Source organism: Lepidochelys kempii, chromosome 16, assembly GCF_965140285.1.
Source record: "Lepidochelys kempii isolate rLepKem1 chromosome 16, rLepKem1.hap1, whole genome shotgun sequence".
Classification (NCBI taxonomy): Eukaryota; Metazoa; Chordata; order Testudines; family Cheloniidae; genus Lepidochelys; species Lepidochelys kempii.
Window position 1 is genome coordinate 17,911,914 of NC_136395.1, and position 13,093 is coordinate 17,925,006.

The 13,093-nt window shown below is 45.0% G+C and overlaps 1 protein-coding gene across 14 annotated transcripts in view; it reads left to right on the forward strand.

Moving 5' to 3' along the window:
- The window catches only part of FUBP3 (far upstream element binding protein 3), a 56,422-nt gene extending 50,043 nt beyond the window's left edge, over positions 1-6,379 (forward strand). For 9 of the 14 annotated variants that reach the window (XM_073314631.1, XM_073314639.1, XM_073314632.1 and 6 more), the window contains 3 exons: positions 1,756-1,827; positions 2,582-2,709; positions 4,695-6,379. In XM_073314631.1, the coding sequence (XP_073170732.1) occupies positions 1,756-1,827; positions 2,582-2,709; positions 4,695-4,703 (209 nt within the window). In that variant the 3' untranslated portion in view covers positions 4,704-6,379. The remainder of the gene's footprint in view (positions 1-1,755; positions 1,828-2,581; positions 2,710-4,694) is intronic. The other 5 variants (XM_073314640.1, XM_073314643.1, XM_073314644.1 and 2 more) reach the window with 3 other exon arrangements.
- The last annotated feature ends 6,714 nt before the right edge of the window (positions 6,380-13,093 follow it).

The window sequence follows — 13,093 nt, forward strand, 5'->3', positions numbered from 1 at the left end:
GTTGGCATTAGCAGGTGGACAGTCAAGGCAGCCCTGACCTCTGCAAGAAAAGGTCTTGACTTGTAGCTTTGGTCAAGTCTTTTAACCCGCTTTTATGCCCCTGGACAGGACACTGCTGCCCTGTTTCCTCCACCCAATTCACACTTTCAGTGTATTATGTTCACCCTTCCCCCAACCCCTGCCACTTCAAAGCGCTCTCCAGCCTGTGTTGCAGTGCAGGGCAGCACCCAGAATTGTGTATGGAGAGTGAAGGCAGTTAGATGGCCAGGAAGAGCATGCTTCCATTTTTTTTTCTTTGTGCCTCCCATCCTCACCCACCAGTCTAATGCATGCAGTGGCTTTCGTGTAGCGCTTATGCATTTTAGACTGCCTGGCTTTCCTTGCTCTCTAACTAGCACATTGTCTGTATTGCTCTTTAGTTAGTCTGCCGCATGATTCTCCAGGTCCTGTGCATTAACCACAATGGTATGGGTAAGGGGGGGTGCCCTGGGCCCAGGTGGCTGGCTTCTCCCCTTGTTGAAGCTTAGACATGCTGAGCCCATTAATTGGATTGTTTGACTTTTTTTTTCCAGAGGGTTCATATGTTCTCACTAAAGTGGCTGCAGAAATGTTTTATGAAATGATTGGCTCTCTTGTGAGAGACCAGGTAGGGGTGAGGTAAAATCTTCTATTGGACTGGCTTCTGTTGGCCAGAGACACCAGCTTTCATGTCTTCACAGTTTTCAAAAACAGTCTGCATTCATTGCCAGCATATGCCTTACAACAGGGTAGCGCCGGTGTGTTCTGGGACTTCTAGAATAACTTGTTCCACAGTGTGCATCACTGTTGCTGGAAGCAGGTCTTTTGGATAGCTTCCAAATGCAAGGCACAGAATTGTGGGATGGCATTGGCCATGCTACAGAGGTTGCGGCTCCCTTGCCACACTTTGACCAAACCAGGATAGGCTGCACAGGCTCAGTTAACACTGAACTAAAGACTGCGTCCCAAGTACTGCAACCAGCTGGCGTGCCAAGCACCTGTAAGGTGCATGGGATAGCTGTTGTGTGTGGATGCAGGGTGTCAACAGACCCTGCAAACTAGGTATTCTAAGTGATGGCTCTTTGCAGTGTGCTTTCACCGAACGAGCAGGGGCTAATCTAGTCCCTCAGAGTCTGTTCTGAGACAAACACAAAGAACAGCATAGTGATCTCAAGCTGGTTCCTTGGAAGCTCTGTCATCGGAGCTTGGCTTGGCAGAAACTGGGTTGTCAACATTTTTTTTCCCATCCCAGGTCCCCCTTTTTTGAATGTGAATTTAACTGCCAAGGACACAGGCAGTCTTGCTCACTGGCGCAAGCCAGTGCTGTTCAGTCCTCCTCCTCCATCATGGTTCTGCCAGTGCCCTTCAGTTCTCCTGTAGTACCAGGTAGTAAACATTCTCCAGAGGTTGCCAGTTATGTCATAGGATGGCTTGCACTGCTGGCTAACTATTTGTCCAGCAAAGTCAATTTGGCTTCAGCTGGTCACCACAGGTAGGAGACTAGTGTGTTGCTCCCTGAGGAAAGGATTTAAATGGAGACAACGCAGGCATCCTTACTCTTTAAAATAGCTCTTCCCAAGCGAAGAATCCCACCTGTTGTAGCAAGGTGTGAAGAGGAATGTTGAGGGCATGGGCAGTAGACTTAAAGCCAGGAGCTGTCTGTTGGGGAGATCTCACTAGCTAGAGACTTGTCATCTGTTCCTTATTGACATGCCCATTGTTGTCCTCTTTGCACAGGCCAACAGAGCCAGCAGCAGAACAGCCAGCCTGATTACAGCAAGGCGTGGGAGGAGTATTACAAAAAACAGAGTGAGTGAAACAGGGCTGCTGGAGATGAATCCACTCTTGTTATAAACAGAGTTAGCTCTAATCCATTAACTTCTCTCCACCCCCTTGCATTACAAGGTCCCATTCCCTTACAAATCCCTTTTTGTGCCCTCCTGTTGGCGAGGGTGCGTGTAGTTCTCCCACAGAAAGCTTTAAGTCTCGCTCGTTACTGCACCATCTCAGGGCAAGGTGAGGCCAATGAACTGCAGTCCACAGTGGACTGTTTGTTCCCTTTCAGGTGCACCTCAAAAAGTTGGACTGTATTAGGAACATGTTTGCACATGTACCCGTGCCTGAACGTAAGAACTGACAAAGGGCCTGAAGTGGGGTGGGACTGGCTCTCCGAGATACAAGAAAAGCTCTACACTTTGTGGGGGTGGGGTGTCTTCTCGTTGACATTTCAGAGGAATGCCACTCTGGCATCTTTCATGCCCTAGCTTCTGGAGCTATTGGATGTTCCTCAGCTGGAGGACTCAAAGGATGAACAAGCACAATTTCAAAGCCAAGTATCCCTGAACAATGGGAATAATTGTTATGCTTTCAAAGTGCCGCACCAACTATAACCTGCAAGTCTGCTTAAAACGTGTCCTGTTCTGTCCAAATGGCAGGTGGTTGCTGCTGCTGTATTTTCAGATGTCTGCTGTATTTAAACATCATAAAACAATATCCTAAGTGTATGTTTGTTTGCTTGCTCTTGCTGGTGCTCGACTACCTGTGTTTCCTTTTCGTCATTCAGGTCACGCCGCCAGTGCTGCTTCTCAGGCAAGTTCCCAGCCGGACTACACAATGGCGTGGGCAGAGTATTACAGACAGCAGGCTGCCTACTATGGGCAAACACTAGGGCAAGCTCAGGCCCACAGCCAGGTCTGTATTTCTGTCATCTGCTGCTGTTGCTCTTCGGAGGGGTTAGTGTAGTTTAGCATTACCCCAGGGTGGTGAAGGCCCCACCATGGGGATAGGCAATAAAGCTGCCTTGTTGTCTGAGACACAACCAAAGAGGGCAATCAGCTAACTGCAACCCACTGTGCCTCTTTATGGGAAGCTTAGTACCTAACTGAGGGCTTTCGAGGGCACTTGCATCACAATCCATATGCTACTATGATCTCTGCATTTCAGAGCTAATGGATGTACCAGCCTTGCACCAGGGTGCACATCCAATTCGCAGGGTCACGTCCACATGCAGACTTTGACTTTCATGAATGTTGGGTATCCTTGTGCGTGGGTTAGGTGTTTGCAAAAATACACAAATGCTTCCGAAAAGCTGGCCTGCAGTTCTAGTGTTCGAACAGGAAAACACATAGTTGGAAGAGTGATTGCACTGTGCGTATATGGTCGCTAATTCCATATCTACCTTATCTGTCACTCAAGCCCTGCAGTTCAGTTGCCATCTTTCCCGTTGAAGTTTGAGTAGGATTCATTTTAGATCTCCCCATCAAAGTTTCTTTGGTCGGGAGTAGCTGTTGCCTGCAAAGTTAGCCTGGCTAAGATGAGCGTCTCTGGCATTTGGCAAGATCTGTATATGAACCTCACACATACAAGTTATGAAGATGGCTGATCCTTTTAAAAACAGCACTCCCTATTAAAATCCAAGTCTAAGAGCTAGATTACTTACTGTCTTGGTAATGGGTTGCAGAGCTCTTCATCACTGAGTCACTGGTTTTAATAGAGCCCAGCAGAGCCCAAAAGTTATTACTAGTTTGTGAAAATTGGTTTTCAACTAACTTCATCCTTTCTTTCTTGGGATTTCATAATTTTTCTACCAGCTCTGTGGCCAGCTGAAAAATCCAACAAAACTTTCATGAAGATTTTCATCAAACTTCAACTCACTTTTTGTCAATCTGAATTAAATTAAAGTGGGAATTGCTCCCTTGGAAGTCTTTTACCAGCCATCGTTTATTAGCATATGATGGGTGTATGGTAATGAGGGTGAAATGACTTGCTGGTCTGTTAATTTGCTAGTGGGCAGATACCTCTCTCGGTGCTTCTGTTTGCACTATTTGCAGGGAAAGAAAGATGTTAAGACCCAGGCGTTATGCTCCCACACCCCAGGTCTGGGTAGAAGCACGCTCATAGGCAGTATGGAAAAGCTTGCACTGCCATTGTCTGGATAATTCGTGGGTATGGCTGTCCGGCACCTTTCATCAGCACTGAAACTCAAATTCTTAGAGAGACAAATGTTTGGCCATAAAATTACTGATGGTGCAGTGCGCTGTTCTGCAGGAACCTGCATACTCACTCTGGTCCCCGACTTGCTGGAAATGCCGTGGGAGGGAATATTTAGTGTAATTAAATTACCTTCTGGCTGATCTAGATGTAGTACTAAGGGGAGTCCCCTTCCAGCCTTCTCTTGGAAAGTCTGGGCCTGTGGAGAAAGAAATAGAAAGTTCCCTGAGGGGCATGGACTCCCAGGAAGAAAGCTCAGGGATAAGAGGTGGTATGGCCGAGTTCTTGCAGATACTTACTTCTCAGATATCCCTGTGTGGTACATATCTTCATTTGTTAGAACAGGAGATGTGGTGGGCAGGCGTTTTCTGGAGATCACTTTAGAATTTGCTGCTGAGTAAGGCTGGGTCTATGCTACAGAGCCTAGGCTGGCGTAAACCCCCAGTGTAGACCGAGTATGCTGTCAGGACTTTTTCTGTCAGTGGTAGGACCACCTCCCTGAACAACAGTAGCTATGCCAACAGAAGCACTTGTCTATAGGCCTAGCTGCATCTATGCTCAGGTTTTGCTGACCTAGCTGTATTGGTCAAGAGGGGCAGGGGGTTAGCCTTGCCTTACAAAGCTGTGTCAATATAAGTTTTAAGTGTAGGCTTAAACTGACTTTGTTTCTTTCTCTTTCTATGCAGGAGCAGTAGAACAATGTCCTTGTGGCAATTTTTTTTCTTGGAATCATTGTGGAAGAAAACCTTTTTGTAACAGAGGTTTCTAGATTTGCAACATTTTGATGAAGACTTTTGTTTGTTTGTGAAACACTAGTTGTAGGATAATCTAAACTGAACTTTTCTAAGAATCAGGAACAATTAGTAATGTACTAAACTTATGGACATGCTGGTAATTTTTTGTTTCCAAATTTATAAAAACTCCGGGATTCTTTTTGGAAAGAAGCCAGAGAATTACAGGCACCAAAACGCACCCCAGAGCTGTGACATTTCAACATGTGGTTTTTTGTGTGTTTTTTTTTTCTTTTTAGTTTTCAATCTTTTCTGTTGCAACAGAAAGAGTGGCTTGGAAGTCTTAGGTGGTATGTAACAAATCCTAAAAAAAAAAAAAATTTTAAACAGTATTTAAATATTCTTAAATATGTAAATTCATTAAATGTTTTACTTCTAATTTCTTGTATCTTGGCTGTCTTTTTGATTTTATTGCATTTTTTAAAAAACTGAACTATGGTATGTATTGTAATTAATGAATTATGTGAATTCTGTATTGAGACACTTACTGTTTTGCTGTCAGGCAAGTGTGGGGGGGAGGTGTTTTTGTAGGGTTTGTATAATTTCTAGAGTTCTAAAGGGTAATATAAAAATGTGTTAATTTTTTTAGCAATCCATTTTTTCATGTCTCCATTGCTGGTTGCATTTATGTATCTAAGACCTCCAAGCTTGTTTAAAAAAAAAAAACAAAAAAAACCCTTCCTCTATGCTCTCAGAAATATAAATACTGTTATTTTTAATATTAAAATGAATCTGCTATTCGTACCTTTAACAAACACTGTGGAACATTAAACCATATAAAAAGTAGTAACTATTTTTTAATTCCAAGGTGTTTTTTGCTTTTTTCAGTTTTCTTTTTAAATATTTTCTTATCTAATATTTGTCAAATTACCTAGAGAAATAAATGAATCTAGTATTAACCACGGTATGCGCTAAATAGTTTTGATTTAATAAAAGGGATACTATGATTTCCAATGTTTACTGTAGTGTTTCTTGTACAGATAACAGTGTATTTTTAAAGGAAAAAACGGAATTGAAGCTATTTTTTCTTGCATTTTTAATTGACCTGCGGGACATTCCGTTTTGAAATGTACTGAAGTTACTGTTCTTGGGTTCTTTCCTTATTTTTTCCTTATAATGCTTGAAATGTCTAACTATAAAGAAACGCCATTGGATAATGTTGAGCATGATGTTAAAAACGTGTTCCTTTTATTTGACTGACAGTTGCATTTTACACTCTATATAATAAAATTTCCACAAGATGTCTTGTGGGTGAAGTATTTTTAGTCTGCTTTCCTCAGTTTGCTCACTCTCCTCTGGAACTAGTGAGCATGGGCTAGCTGCTTTTACCTCAAGAGCTCCATCTCTGCCTGCATACCTGGCGCGGATCACAGCAACTTAGCTCCAATGATTTCATGTTAATGGTTTTGGATAACTCCATTAGGTTGACTTGAGAGCTTTAATTCCAGTCAAACTCTTAATGTCACAGGGATGTCTTTTGAAATCATGGGACACGGAGTTCCAATATACGGTACTCTAAATGTAAATTCCTGTGGCCACAGAGATCTATTTAATAAAGGGAAGTTTTCTATAAACAGGAATGATACAGAAGGTTTGTCTACACCTGCGTAAACACGTTTATTGCTTGTTAGTGCATTAGCAGAGCTTGGTTTTATAATCTCCTGAACCTGTTATTCTTCTCCCAAAACTTTGTCCTTCGTGGTAGGAAGTAGAATACTTTGGCTTACACTTGCGATCCTGGAAGTGTCGCTCCTCGGCACCCAGTCGTTGGAGCAAGGCAGCTCTCCCTTACAAAAAGGTGGAAAGGAGTTTGAGTCCCTGGGCATAATGTATATTATGGGATAGCAATGTACATTAACCATTGAACGACCTCTCCTTCCCCCTCAGGAATCTCCTGGGAAGGGAAACTTTCTCTAGCTGCAGCCAACTCAGACTGGGCTGAATCACTTGAGAGAAATCCATTTTTTATATGAGGTTCATGCCCCACAACTTAAATAAAACTTTGTCCACCCAATTGCCCTCTCAAGCACCCAGGCATCTGTAGCAGAGCTGGCAAGGATTTGGGGGAGTAGAAAGAGATCCCATCTGTAAAGCAGTGACGCGGAGGCGTGTTGAGAGCCGGAAGAAGAGAGAATATAGCATCTTTAAATACACCTCCAGAGAATCAAGAGAGACATTGAAAGATGGAATAGTAAAAGCCACTTGGAAAGGGGGGGGGGGGGAGACTGCAGGAGGAGGGCATAAACACTGATGATGGGAATGGGAATTGGGGAGAGGGCATTACCGAGAAGACTTCCTTCTAATTCATCTTCCAAGCTCTGTGCCAAAACAGCATTTGGCATGGTTCACAGGGAGCAATTGTGTGATAATGAACCCTAAGGTGTCCATTAATTGAAGACTGAGTATTGCGGATTGTGCCAAGAGCCATAAATGGCGCAGGATTGTGGGAGGATGCATTTTCTTAAATGTATCTGTAAGTACAGATTAGCAAGTCTCCCCAGTGAAATGCCCATACTATAAATTATGGAAAAATATCCTTCTGATGCAACCTTTTATTGAGGGGGTGGGGCAGCAAAAGAGAGAGTTTGCAAGCCTTTGAAATTCGGCCTGTCATTAAGATGGCGCCTGCAAAGCTGGTTTTTCATCAGCAGTCTGGTGTCCTGGAAGGCTAAAGTGCTTGAAATGTTACCAAGTTCAGCAGTTGTCTTCCATTATTGTTGCATGGTCATCAGTGAGAGGGACACTTAGTGCAGGAGCAATTTAACGTGTTGGGTTATAAATTGGAGATTCTCCTTCTCCATATCAGCCCTCCACAGGCAGGCAGCTGGGTAGAGCAGCCAGAAAAGTCTAGAGTTTAGTTCTCAGTGGGAATTGGGGGTGCTCAGCACCCTTGCAAATTGGACCCAGGAGTCTAGAAGAGGCACACGCTTTGCCTAGGGCAGCAAAAACCCTACCACAAAGGCTTCTCCAATGCTTTGTCCAATTCTTTTCTCAAGGCTCAATCTTTGTCTATGGCGCGGGGTTCTGTGGTTGTGGAATCTGCTGTAAGGTGCTTCACAATCAAGCCTCTGTCTTTAACTTTAAATGTCTTCCCATGCTTGCAAAGAACTTGGAAACCACAGGTGTGAACTGAGGCAGTGCTTTCTTCGTGACTCTCCAGCCTCTGAGCTTAAGAGCACATGTGTGAATTGCCCCCTTCATCTCAATGGAAGTTAACTTGGAAACCGAAAGAAGATCTAAAGGTCCAAGTTAACTGTTTCACTGCTGCTGCTTTTAGCAGAATGAATTTCTCCCATGACCCCCTATGGCGCTGGGCGAGGCCTGGAAGGCCAAGTCTCAAATATCCTTCTGATGTCTTCCAGGCGTTCAGGCCTTTTTGCTACAAAACCTCATGACAATGAAACAGACCAGTGTGAAACCAAATGCAAAGCTGATTGGCACAGGACCCGCAGTAACTTCCATGTGCTTTCCTGTGGCATTAGATCACGCTTCTTCAAATGTCCGTGCAGTTGGTGCCACCTTTGCCTACTACCTCAGTGGAGTGCGTGCCCATGCACCCTGTGACTTGGCTGCAGAAGGAAGGGCGAGCCAGTGGGGCTTCCCATGACCTCTCATGGGTGTTTCACCCTGTGTAACCACCTTTCTGGCTGGGACGGGCAGCTTAAAGCCTGTGGGATGCTGACTCCATGGAACTTTAGTCTGGCCCAACCGGTGCTCCCTCTGGGTTGCTCTGTGCCAGGAGAGGTGTTTAAGGTGACTGCTGTGGATCGAAGGGCTTGGTGGTTGAAGGATATTGCGCTTGGCATGAGGAGTTGATGAAATGGGTGTTGGGCTTTGGCTCGTTCTTTAGGATCTTTTTCTAGGCTGTGGAGATGGAGCCAATAGTGGTCTGAGGGGATCCTACATAATCTGCCCTTCCAAACGGGGAGAGCTGCAACTGCTTTGCAGGTGAGCCCTAAACAACCCAGCCAGGCCTGTGTGGGTTAAACACCTTGGCTAAGGATGGGGCGAGAGTTGGAGCGAGAACCTGGGTTTTATCCCCAAGGTGGTGCTCTGGCCATGAGACTGCTTCCTTTCACACCTCCCGACCTTCCGGTCCTCTGTAAGAGATGCCTGGTTAAACTGTGACCCACAAGTGGCTCCATCCTTCCTCTTTATTCCCCCTTTCTTTAACAACCAGGAACAAAGGGCTGTGATGGGTGAAAAATGCAAGATGCCTTCCAGACTGGAATTGGCCACTGTAGTTCACTAGCCATTGGCTGCCCTTGAGCGTTACATATGTGTGTATGCACCCATCGGGTGCCAGAGACTGTCCTTGCCCGACATTCTACAACGTGGAGAGTGACAAAAGAGAAGGGGGGGAGGCTGGCGCAAGTCGCGGGGTGGGGGGGGACGCTGATCAGAAGAGCTGAGCATCTACAACTTCATTCAAAGTCTCTGGGAGCTGCAGTTGCTCACACCTCTGGCAAGCAGGCCCTGGGTTTGTAAACCACCTTCTTCATATTAAAGGTTTACCAGGTGACCGGAGGGGTGGGATTGTTTGGGGTTTTTTCTTCGCAGAGACAGGCGGCTGTTGGTGTTGAACAGGTTGGGGGTCTAGTTGGACTAAAGGTGGGGAAATGGAAGACAGTAAAGAGATAAGGAAACTGAGACAGTTGAGGAGTTCGGGGCTGGGGGTGAGGGGAAGTGTTCCAGGCAAACGATAAATTAATGCAAAGTTAGAGACAGCTTCCACTTGAAAATCACTTCTCTGAAAACTCTGCGTGCTTCAGTTACACGCAGCATCTGAGCTAGCTCCAACGAAAAAATTAGGGGGGGAGGGTCATGCTGCTTTTTCAGTGGGTTTGTGCATTTTTCAGCACTCTAGGTAGAGTCGGCTTCCCCCATTGTCAGTCATTTTTCTCCATTGCCGAAAAGACTCTGCCAGAAAGAGCAGAAAAACCTTTATGAAAACACTTAATATTTTTAATTTCAGAAAATACTATGTTGAAGGTCCTGCATCAGGAGCTGGGATTTCTAATAGTTTTAAGAAGAAATTGAAGTTGTGGCTTTCTGAGGTGACACCGTTAGGACCTGAAAATTCAGGCCGCAAAGTTTAACTTGAACTTTACTTCTGCCTTTTTGTGCTCATGGCCTTACAATCAGTCTTTGAATGCTCTCAGACCTCCTCTCAAACACACTTTCCTACAACCTTGGATACAGACAGATGTGGAGCATCTTTTAATGTGTATTTTCATTCCTCCACTAAATCAACTCCCATAATATAGCTTTAGTGACAGACCTTTTCATTGGTTAGTCCCTAACGTGCCACAAGTCCTCCTTTTCTTTTTGAGAATACAGACTAACACGGCTGCTACTCTGAAACCTGTCATTGGTTCAGTTTACTCTCCAACCCTAATTTGCAAGCTATGTGTATTAAGTTGTATGTATCTTATTTTACTTTTTCTCCGAGTACCGGTACATTTGTAAAAGAAAATTTCTTATTGCAATCTTTCTGCAAACTCTTAGAGAAATAATCTTGTATAACTTTGCTAAAATGTCTTGCTAGGTTAATGATTATCCAATTGGTCTTCTGGACTGTGTTCTATATACAGAGTATTTTACCATGCAAATCTATTTGGGTGTACTTTCAGATATTTTAAAATAGGTTTCATTTTCAAGTCATGCAAAATTAAAGAAACTATTTCTAACATTGCAAGTTAAAATGAAAAGATGATTGTCTTTTTCCATAAGCATGTATGTTTTATCTCCCAAATACTAAATATTTAATTGCATTAGAATAACCGTATCAGTGAAGCATAAGTGGGTTGATGAACTCTTTCAATAACTGCATGTTTATGACAACACAAGTTCACTGGCCCTCTCTTACTGCATTGCTTCTCTAGTGTGGTGCTAAAATGTTTGTGTAGACTTCCCATAGCAATGGTTTATATGTACTGAAATGAAAATACTACACAGTGCTAGGTGTGTCTCTAGGGCTGTAGAAAACAGACTGTCTGTCTGATCATGTAACTCCAGCTTGTATGGTTGTTCCTGCATGTGAGGAGATGATGTTTCACTCAATTCCATAAACTTTCATATTTCCTGATTTGAATGATTTAACTTGACTGATCACAGGTTTGGTTTTGCATGGAATTTTTTTTAATGATGAGCCTAGTTTTCAGAGGCTTAGCCAACCTGATCGTGTCATATGGTAAAGCCCAGCTGTTCTCGAGATTTGTGTGCAAGAAAAGGCTTCCTATGCTTTTCCTTTAGCCTCTGTATTTTCCAGGCTGAAAGCAGGGGCCTACAAATCTTCAAACAGGATCAGGCGCAGAGAAGGGCGATTAGGATGATCTGCGGAATGCAAAACCTACCTTAGGAGAGGAGACTCAAAAGAGCTTGGCTCATTTAGCCTAACCAAATGAAGGCCAAGGAGAACGAGGATTGCTGTCTCTAAATACATCACAGGGATAAATACCAGGGACAGGAGGAGTTATATAAGTTAGGCATCCGTGTGGACACAAGAACAAATGGATGTAAACTGGCCATCAAGTTTAGGCTTAAAATTAGACGTAGGTTTCTAACCGTCCGAGAAGTGAAGTTCTGGGGAGTTGCTTCCCTGGGGAGCAATGGGGGCAAAAAACCTAACTGACTTCAAGACTGAGCATGATAAGCTTATGGAGGGGATAATGAGGAGATTGCCTATGCCACCAGCCGGAGCCAGGACACTAGCTGGGGAGGGATCTGAGTTACTTCACCAAATTCTTTCCCGAGTGTCTGGCTGGTGAGTCTTGCCCACATGCTCAGGGTCTAACTGATCAACATATTTGGGGTTGGGAAGGAATTTTCCCCCAGGTCAGATTGGCAGAGACCTGGGGCGGGGGGTTCACCTTCCTCTGCAGCATGGGTCACGGGTCACTTGCAGGTTTAAACTAGAGTAAATGGTGGATTCTCTGTAACTTTGAAGTCTTTAACCCATGATTTGAAGACTTCAGTAACTCAGCCAGAGGTTAGGGTCTGTTATGGGGGACAGGGTGAGGTTTGTGGCCTGCAATGTGCAGGAGGTCAGACTACGTGATCCCAATGGTCACCTTTGGGACCTAAAGTCCTATGAATCTATAACTATATTAATCCTTAGGTGCTGCAAAACATCAGCTCCCATCTGTAATAACCCAGCCCTGGCCTCCAGCTGCTGATGGGCTTGAAGAGCAAAGAAATGCCAAATCTATGAAGGATGCCGCTTCATATTAAGCAATTGCAATTCTCTGGTCTCTCTCTCTCTTTTGGGAATATTTAAGGTACGCCAGAAGGCGACAGGTACTGTATGCATTTGTCCGGCTAGTAACGGTTCCCCCACTAGATTATCTTTCCACCCCTGCCCTTATCATTTTAAGAAAATCCTATTTCAAGGCCATTTGAAAGAAGCCTCTGATCTTTTGATTGTCTGCCTTGCTTGCTCTTTAATCCTGGCCTGGCTGGAGTGCAGGTGCCTCAGGCCCCAGGGGATTAGTCAGTCCCTTCCTATTGTCCCACCTGCCACTCACTTGTCTGCCTTGCCCTGCAGAATTCACGCGGAGCTGCAGGAATCCTTGTATGTGCTATTCACGGGGGAATATTAAACTTCTCCGCAGCAGAGTCATTACAACAGGCTGGCAGAGGCAGTCACTCTATTTGTTTTATAGAGAAAGGGGGTAACAATGGGGAGGGAGCGGCAGGAGGGCTCATAATGGCTTCTTTTACTCGGCATCATTAGGAGGTCACCTGTCAGCAGATAAGTCTGAAAGGTCCAGCCTCTCCCCAGCCCTGCGGGCTCTCCCCAGGGCTCTGTCTCCAGTCAGTTTGGCAGGGAGGGGTTGGGACATACAAGGCAATGTCAGCCAGTCTGGATAGCTGAGCAGGTACTCTGGATGTGGGCGCTCGTGGACTCGAGCCCCTTTGATCCTGGGTAGCAGAACAGTCTCCTGGGGGTGGTTATTGAGGGCTGGCGGCTGGCCGAGCTGCCAGTCTTGCTGTGGCTCACCATTTGGTGCCCTCTGGAAGCTAATTCAGTGCACGACTGCTGAAAACTCTGCGCAGTTAGGGGCAGCACCATCTTGTTAACGCTCGTTGACGGGAAGGACACCTGGGGTCCTCTGCAGTTGGTCTCTTTGGGCCTGGGGAAGGGTGATTCCATTCAGTGCATTTCCTGTTTCCTAGAGTGTGGTCAGATCACTGTCTCCAGGGACGGGCTTTCCCCTGGGAGACGGTAACATCCCAAGTGACTGCCAGGCTTTTCGTCATTGAAGACCTGGGACTTGGACACTGAACTGCAT